Source organism: Nicotiana attenuata, unplaced genomic scaffold (genome assembly GCF_001879085.1).
Source record: "Nicotiana attenuata strain UT unplaced genomic scaffold, NIATTr2, whole genome shotgun sequence".
In the NCBI taxonomy this organism is placed as follows: Eukaryota; Viridiplantae; Streptophyta; class Magnoliopsida; order Solanales; family Solanaceae; genus Nicotiana; species Nicotiana attenuata.
In genome coordinates this window covers 107,425-116,798 of record NW_017671835.1, presented here as the reverse complement: position 1 = coordinate 116,798, position 9,374 = coordinate 107,425, and the positions used below count along the sequence as shown (strand labels likewise).

The 9,374-nt window shown below is 38.8% G+C and overlaps 1 protein-coding gene across 1 annotated transcript in view; it reads right to left on the bottom strand.

Moving 5' to 3' along the window:
• The window catches only part of LOC109210473 (ATP synthase subunit alpha, chloroplastic-like), a 15,480-nt gene extending 6,195 nt beyond the window's left edge, over positions 1-9,285 (bottom strand). Inside the window, exons 1-2 of the mRNA XM_019373895.1 lie at positions 8,884-9,285; positions 8,575-8,742 (exon numbers count right to left, since the gene is read on the bottom strand). Of these exons, the coding sequence (XP_019229440.1) occupies positions 8,575-8,742; positions 8,884-9,285 (570 nt within the window). The remainder of the gene's footprint in view (positions 1-8,574; positions 8,743-8,883) is intronic.
• Positions 9,286-9,374: the final 89 nt, after the last annotated feature.

Below are 9,374 nucleotides of genomic sequence, written 5' to 3'. Positions count from 1 at the left end.
AGGGTTTATCTCTTGTATTCAAGGCATTTAACCAGGTCAGTCTCACTTTCCCTTCTTGTTGTTGGTATTGGTACCCACATCTGCAGCGTGACTTCGACTGGTGGGGAGCGATATCATTATCTCCATTCAACTCAATTCGCTCAGATTTCGCACAAGGTAATATATGGATTAACTAATTCCTCTATCTCGTAAAACCTATTAATAGCATTTAATAGTAAAGATAACTCGTTAAAAGTTAACAAATTAATGTTTGCCCAAATTTTCAAAATTTATTTATTTTGAGAAATATATTTTCTTAGAAGTATGTTTACCCTCAAAATCGGGTAACAATTAAATTTGTAAGTGATTTTAAGGATACGTGGATTAAGTTGATACAAAGCGATAAATTAAATTGCAATTGAAATAAAGTACGATAAAGTAAATTCAAACCACACGAATTGGACAACCTTGGGGGGTGAGCCACCCTTGAACAGAATGCACTTCGATTAGTGTCAAGACATAGTTGAATAAGAACTTAAAGAGAAAATAACAGTATATTGCTTCTGAATGATTGTTACAATGTCTTTTACAAGTAATCAAACCCCCTTTATATAGCAGGGGAATCCTACTTTAGGTACAATTCTATAAAAGGTAAAAATCTCCTGATTTGCCGGTTCCTTATTGATACATGCCGAGATTCCCGCCGTAATACCCGACTGGTCACGGATATTTCGGTCTTCTGTTGGTTATACTGACAATGTTTCCTCGAGCTCGTTTGGGTTCAGGGTCGATTCCGGAATCATGGACTCAATATTCTCAAGGACGGACATTCTGACCTCGTGTTCTGGTTCGATGGGACTCGGGGTCGATCTTCAATCCCTCATGTTCCGAGCCCGATCTGTCATGAGTAGACGAGCCCGATTTCGACCGTATACAAAGTACTTTTGGAGAATAGGAATTTATATTTGGCTAATCAATTAGAAAAAAAAAACTTTTGTTAATATAAAGCAACAATATTCTAAAATATGTGTTTGGCCAAGATTCTAAGTAGGCGTTTGGCCATAAATCTTGGAAGTTTTTTTTAAAAAAAAAATTAAAGTATGTGTTTGTTTATAGAATTAATCTAGTTTTTGGAAAATTTTGAAAATAAGACCTCTTTTTGGCCGAATCATGATAATTTGGGACATTTTAGTTGTAAAAGAAAAAAAAGAGACTTTTTAACAGGTCAAAACTTGCCCAAATTCATGTCCAAATATATTTTCAATTTCAAATCAAACTTCACAGAAATTAGTGTATTGGGAAAAAACTGAATTTAAATATTGAAGATGACGTGTCATGACACGTGGACCGGTCAAATAGTCAAAGCGTGGTAGTCAGTTAGAAGGCACGAGCAGCAACAGATGCGGGAGAGAAGATACTTAAAGGCACGAGCTATTATTCAAATCAAATGAGACTCGTACCTGTTCGAGTCATTTAAAGTTCGAAGATCAGAAGGAATTGAAGAATCTGATAGCGAAAAAGGGTCCAAATTCAGCATTAAATGCCAAATACGTTAGAGAATTTTTATTTAATATGAATGATTGAGTAACGTTTCTTTCAATGTCATTTATTGCTCGTAATTGCCTCATTAAGACAAAGGCATTACACTTTCTCTTAAAATTAACTATAAAAAGAGAAAGTCACAACATCTGTAGGGGACAAGAAAATATTACGGGAATAAACTTTGTTCTTTTTGCTTTCTGATTATATCATTCAAAATTTCTTTCTTATATACTTTTCCGATTATCAGTAACCCGAGTTCTTCTAAATTCAAGCTTTGACCTAAAATCTAATTTTTGGTTAAACAAATTGGTTTCGTTACCGGGAATCTGATAATCAAGCATATCTCAATCTAATTTTCTTGATTGCATCAATCATGTCGAACAACAATGACAACACTCAAGGAAACCCAGAAATTCAGACAATCCAACAACTTCAGGGAGATTCCCCACAAGGCTCTCCACAAGGTTCTCCACGAGGCTCCCCACGACGGTCTCGTGAAGGCACTCCTGATGGATCTCACACAGATGGACAGGCTCAATTCGAAAATGTTGAAACCATGAATGAGGCTCTGCAAAAACTTATTGCCTCTCAAGTCAATAACGCTCTTCAAGCTTTTGTTAGCCAATTACCTGCTGTTCCACCCACATCTACTCCAAACAACAACACTTTGGAGAATCCTCGTTCAGGATTGGTTAATTCAGGCAGCGGTGGAACCCCTAGTGAAACACAAGAGAGAGACCCGGGTAATCCAGTTAACTCTGATTTACAAAATCTAGTACTAACCTTGCAGAAACAGCTTAAGGAGCAAAATGAACGCATAGAGCAAATACCTGGAGTACCGCCCGTGATCAAGGGAGTAGATATAGATAAATATTCCCAACAACCATGGAAGCCAAGTGCTGCTCCCCTCCCCATTCCAAAGAAGTTTAAGATGCCTGATATTCCAAAGTATGATGGTACATCAGATCCACGAGATCACGTTACTGCATTCACAACAGGTGTCAAGGGCAATGATTTGACTAAGCAAGAGATTGTGTCGGTCTTGGTCAAAAAATTCGGTGAAACACTCACCAAAGGGGCCTTCACATGGTATTCTCTTTTACCTGAAAATTCTATAAATTTGTTTGCTGAGCTTGCAGATTTATTTATCAAAGCACACTCGGGAGCTCAAAAAGTTGAAAAGCGAATGGAAGATATCTTCAAAATCAAGCAAGGAGACTCAGAGTTGCTTAGAGAGTTCGTAGATAGATTTCAACGGGAAAGAATGACGCTGCCACGAGTACCTGACAATTGGGCAGCCATACGAATGAGAAGAGTTCAGAAGCCACGAGGCGACTCAAAGAAAGCCTTCGAGAATTCCCAGCAACAACGTGGAATGATGTCTACAACAGATACAGTACAAAGATGAGGATTGAAGAAGATATTATTTTACGACATAAAACAGAAGAAAAGGTAAGCTCAAGGCGTGTGGAAAATGAAAAGAGATCCGGTAAAAACAGATACGAGCCATACATGGGACCTGCGGGGAAAGACTCATGATCAAGGCAAGATAACCAAAGGTACGATCACAAACCTAGAAACAAGGAGTCAGGCTCCTCATCGAGGTTCGGAAATGACCGGAACACACGTGGGTCACGAGACGATGATGGAAGTCTAAAGGCAAGATTCGGTGGTTACAACTTCAACGTAAGCACCTTTGAACTCGTGGCTATTTTAAGAAGCATGGGAGATAAGGTACGATGGACAAAGGAAATGCGATCAAATCCGAACAGACGAAACCCTGATCATTGGTGCGAATTTCATAACGATCATGGGCATAAAACAGCAGATTGCAGGTTTCTACAAGGTGAAGTTGATCATTTGTTAAAACAGGGGTATCTTACTGAGTTGTTCAGTGAGAAAGGTAAACAAGCATACATGAAGAACAGACAGGAGCCTCCAAAACCACCTTCGCCCAAGAGAACTGTCAACGTTATAAGTGGAGGTGAAGAGATCAATGATGTATCATATAAAAAGGTTTCAAAAGTGACAATTACCCACGGGAAGCGGCCTCGACATGTACTGGAAGAAGAGAATGTTATATTCAACAACGCAGACGCCGAGGGACTCATAACTCCGCATAACGACGCACTGGTAATATCTTTACTTGTACATGATACTAACGTGAAACGAGTTTTGGTTGATCCAGGTAGTTCTGTAAACATTGTTTTAATACGGGTATTGCGCGAGATGCAAGCGGAGGATAAATTAATTCCAAAGGCGCATACTTTGTCGGGATTTGATAACTCTAGTGTTGTAACAAAAGGGGAGGCAATACTTACTACATTCGCAGAAGGCGTCGTTAAAGATACCAAATTTCAAGTGGTAGATATGGAAATGGCTTACAATATGATTCTTGGGAGGCCATGGATTCATGACATGGAAGCTGTTCCTTCAACTTTACATCAAGTTATTAAATTCCCATCTCCATGGGGAATATGCCAAATCAGAGGCGATCAACAAACATCTAGAAGCATCAATTCCGTTGCAGATTCAACTGTTAAAGGTGAAGACAAATAGCAATTACAGAATTTAGGTGAGGGTAACACGGAGTCAACCTCACCTGAGCAAAAGCAAACAGATCTGGATTCAAGACCTGATACCATTCAAGAACCGGAGGAGAATGAGAACATCAAAACAACGATAGAAGAGCTAGAGGCCGTGGTGTTATTTATACATTGGCCCGAGAGAAAAGTGTACATAGGAGCTAATCTTAGCCCGGAGGTAAAACGTAAATTGATTGAATTTTTAAAAGCTAATGCGGACTGTTTTGCTTGGTCCCATTCTGACATGATAGGGATACCACCGGAAGTCATGACTCATAAGTTGAATGAAGATCCATCATATCCTCCCGTCAAGCAAAAGAAAAGAAAGCAAGGAACTTTCAAAAATAAGGTGATTCAAGAGGAAGTTCAAAAGTTGCTAAAAATTGGTTCAATTCGTGAGGTAAAATATCCTAACTGGTTAGCTAATACTGTTGTGGTTCCTAAGAAGAACGGTAAGTGGCGAGTCTGTGTAGATTACACAGACCTTAATAAAGCCTGTCCAAAAGATTCCTTTCCTTTACCGCACATAGATCAGTTAATTGATGCTACTGCAGGGCATGAGCTATTAAGTTTTTTAGATGCATATTCAGGCTATAATCAAATCAAGATGGATCCAGGAGATGAAGAAAAAACTTCTTTTATAACAGACAGGGGGACTTACTGTTACAAGGTAATGCCCTTCGGTCTTAAGAATGCAGGTGCAACGTATCAAAGGTTGGTCACCCAAATGTTTCAAGAACATTTAGGTAAAACCATGGAAGTATATATAGATGATATGCTAGTTAAGACTCAACATTCAGAAGATCATATATCGTACCTATCTGATACGTTTAAAATTTTACGAAAATATAATATGAAGTTGAATCCAGAAAAATGTGCATTTGGTGTGGCATCAGAAAATTTTTAGGTTTTCTTGTTTCTAACCGTGGTATTGAAGTGAATCCTGCACAGATTAAGGCCATTGAAGAAATTCCTGATATACTTTCCAACAAGAAAGAGGTTCAAAGACTAACAGGAAGAATCGCAGCTTTGGGAAGGTTCATTTCTAAATCATCGGAAAAATGTTTTAAATTCTTCTCGGCTCTTAAGAAGCAGGATCATTTTGAATGGGATGAGGAGTGTCAACCAGCACTTAGGGATTTGAAAATATACTTGTCAAATCCACCCTTGCTAGCAAAACCCAAGGCTGGGGAGAAACTTTTCATCTACCTTGCTGTTTCAGAAGTTGCGGTAAGCGCGGTTTTGGTTCGAGAAGAGCAGGGTAAACAATCTCCTATCTATTATGTTAGTAAATCTTTGTTAGATGCAGAGACACGGTATCCATAATTGGAAAAATTAGCACTTGCTCTAATCATGGCATCTAGGAAGTTAAGACCTTACTTTCAATTCCATCCTATTGTTGTAGTGACTGTATACCCCCTACGTAATATATTGCATAAACATGAATTGTCGGGAAGGTTAGCTAAATGGGCCATAAAGCTAAGTGAATATGAAATCACGTACTTACCTAGAACAGCAATAAAATCACAGATATTAGCTGATTTCGTCGCTGACTTTAGCCAAGGGATGCAATTAGAAGCAGAAAAAGAAGTACAAGTACTTAATGGGGCTAATCCAGGAACATGGACCTTATTTACTGATGGCTCATCTAACGTAAAAGGTGCAGGATTAGGAATTGTTTTAGTACCACCTACAGGTGAAACTATTAGGCAAGCCATTAAATGTCATTCCGTAACTAACAATGAAGCGGAGTATGAAGCTGTGATTGCAGGTTTAGAATTGGCACGAGAACTTGGTATAAATCAAGTAGTGATCAAAAGTGACTCGCAGCTCGTGGTTAATCAGATGCTAGGGACTTACACAGCTAGGGAAGCAAGGATGCAGCAGTACTTAGAAAAGGTACGTGAACTGATAAAGCAATTCCAAACCTGGAAGGTCATACAGATATCGAGGGATGAAAATATTGAAGCAGATGCCTTAGCTAATCTCGCATCCGCAGCTGATGTAGCAAAAGATGCAAATGCTGCAATTATACATTTATTTCACTCAGTTCTCGATCCAGATAAGAATGAGGTAAATTTTAATAATTTAACTTGGGATTGGAGAAACGAAATTGTTGCTTTTTTACAGTATGGTACCGTCCCTAATGACAAGAAGCAAGCGCATGCACTTCGAAAAAAGGCTGCTCGTTACTGTTTAAAACAAGGGAATCTTTATCGTAAGATGTTCGGTGGTCCATTAGCAAGATGCCTCGGACCTTCTCAAACGGAGTATGTAATGAGGGAAATACATGAGGGGCATTGCGGGAATCACGCAGGAGGAAGATCACTGGTTAGAACCTTGATTAGAGCAGGATATTACTGGCCTAAAATGGAGGAAGAAGCGGAAAGTTTTGTAGCTAAATGTGATAAATGTCAAAGGTACGGTAACAACATGCATAGACCTGCGGAGTTGTTACATCCGGTCATATCACCATGGCCATTCATGGAGTGGGGAATGGATATCGTGGGTCCATTACCACAAGCAAAAGGACAGGTAAAATTTTTGCTCGTGCTTACTGATTACTTCACTAAATGGGTAGAGGCAGGAGCATTTAAACAGGTACGAGAAAAGAAGGTCAGAGACTTCATTTGGCGTAATATCATCTGCCGATTTGGTGTACCAAAGGAGATTGTATGTGACAATGGCCCTCAATTTACCGGAGCTCAAGTCACTGAGTTTTTTGAGAGTTGGAAAATTAAAAGAATCACATCTACACCTTATCACCCAGTAGGCAATGGGCAAGCAGAATCAACGAACAAAGTCATAATCAATAATTTGAAGAAACGTTTAGAGGAATCAAAGGGTAATTGTTACCCGGAGTTTTATGGGCATATCGCACGACAACAAAGACGAGCACAGGTGAAACTCCTTTCTCTTTAGTTTATGGAGCTGAAGCATTAATCCCAGTTGAAATAGGAGAACCGAGTACAAGATTCTCACAAACAACACAAGAATCTAATGACGAAGAGATGCGGGTCAATTTGGATCTACTGGAAGGCAAGAGAGAAGCCGCATTAATAAGAATGGCAGCACAAAAATAAATGATCGAACGATATTACAACAGGAAAGCACGACTGCGATACTTCAAAACTGGGGACTTCGTGCTTAAAAAGGTTTTTCAATCTACAAAGGCAGCCAACGCGGGTAAACTAAGTCCAACCTGGGAAGGACCTTACAAAGTTCGAGATATCGCAGGAAAAGGAGCATACGAGTTGGAAACAATGGACGGGAAGGTGCTTCCTTCACATTGGAATGCAGTTCATTTGAAGAGATACTACTTCTAAGGCAAAACCCACGGTCAGGTATCACCATGTTGAATTATATTTTTTGAATTGTTAAAATTTTACTAACGATTTTAGATGATAGGCAAAACGCTAACCCGTACTAAATGATGAGTCACGACCTGTAAGGCAAAATGGAATAAACTAAAATTCCTAGCCCAGGGTTACAATTATTTCGATAGAAATTTAAACGGGTTAAGCAGTCTTCATCTATAATCGTACCTCCGAGTCGCGTATGTATTTCCTTTTAAGGAAAAGGACCGAATGAGAGAAACTATCAAGTGCTCGAGGCTTCATACTTCAACACTCAAACACTTGGGGGACTACATAATATACACAAGTATATATAAAGAGGGCAGAGAAAATTGAAGAAAAATTAAGCCTGGGAAAAAGTGAAGTGCAAAGTAATAAAAGTCAAATGAAGTCATGAGCCAAGGCTAAAGAAATCCTTACTGTAATTAGGGTAAAAGCTGTGTACTAAAGCAGGTTGTAAAAAAAACCTTGCATTTATTGTTCTAAAACGGGTTATAAAGAAAAACCTCGTGTTTATTATTTTTTCTTAAAAAATCTATTACAAGAAAAAAGGGTTACGAGAAAGTTATAGATGTAATTCAAGCATATGTAAAGTATTATTCAAAACTTGTCAAAGTTCAGAAATAAAAATTTCTCGAAGTTGTTGCAAAAAACATGTGTGTTCCTATTTCTTTTATCGTATGATCACACCATTATGAAGTTGAGACGTCTTCTTCATTAAGTGTCAAAATATAAAAGGGCCCTCTTTTATAATAGTCATGAGGTTAATGAAAGCATTTTCAAAGAATAAAAATGCAGACTATTCTTTAAGTCCTTGAAAATAAAAGGCACGAATAGAACAGATGGAAGTTTAAAGACAAACTTCTTAATATTTTAAAACTAAAAGACTAAGTATTAACTTAGTCATCGAACTATTCATACAAAAAATGCCCCTTAAACAAGACTTGGGGACTTGAACTTTTAAAATCAAACCTTAACTGATAAGCAGGGGTTTGATTACAAAAAAAAACTATCACAAGAAACCAAAAACTTTAAACATAGTTTTCCAGATGGGTACCTGCAAAAAAGGGAATTTAAAGCAAATATAAATCTTTTCACTAAGAAGAAAGAACTGAGGAAGGATCATCAGCGGGCTCAACTGGAACAACATCGACAGACGAGATCTCAGCTTGGCTTGCAGCAAGGGGCACAGTTGAGCTTGAAGAAGATACAACATCCGAAGCAATTGCAGCATTCACAAAGGCTTCAGAGACGAGAGTTTCAACCAAGGGAACTTCAACCTCGGGAGATGAAAAATCTTGTGTTTGTTAAGTTCGTGCGATGGTTTCATTCACCTTGGTTAATTCTGATTCAAGGTTGAAGTCCTCTTGACCCATTTCTAGTAAGGTGTCACGACGAGAATTTAGGAAGGCCCAACTCACCTCAACATCAGTTTTTTCCTCAAGGATTTCATAATCCCTTTCCCAAGCAGCGACCTCATTCTTGAGTCCTTCATTCTCAGCTAATACAGAATCATAAGAAGATTGAAGGGCGGCATGAGAATTCTCCAAAGCATGCATACTATCCACAGAGGCACGAAGATCCTCCTGTGCCTTAGTCAAATTCTGAACTAACTCCCCGGCATAAATTTCTTTTTGGTTCAAAAGATCCTTCAATGCCCTGATTTCTTCACTGGCCTTGGATAATTGTTCAGAAAATGAAGTCTCAAAACGTTCTCTTTCTTTTTCCCCCTGATTCAACGAAGCCTTGATGACCCCCAACTCGGAAGTGAGTGCTCGAACCTGTTGTTCTAAGGCACTCTTGTTCTCTTGTAAATCCTCCATGTCGAGTTGAACACTACCAAATTGTTCCTTCCAGTTGTTTGCCTCAAACTGAGAATCACGTGCTACCTTCTCCAAGAGGGAGATTCTGC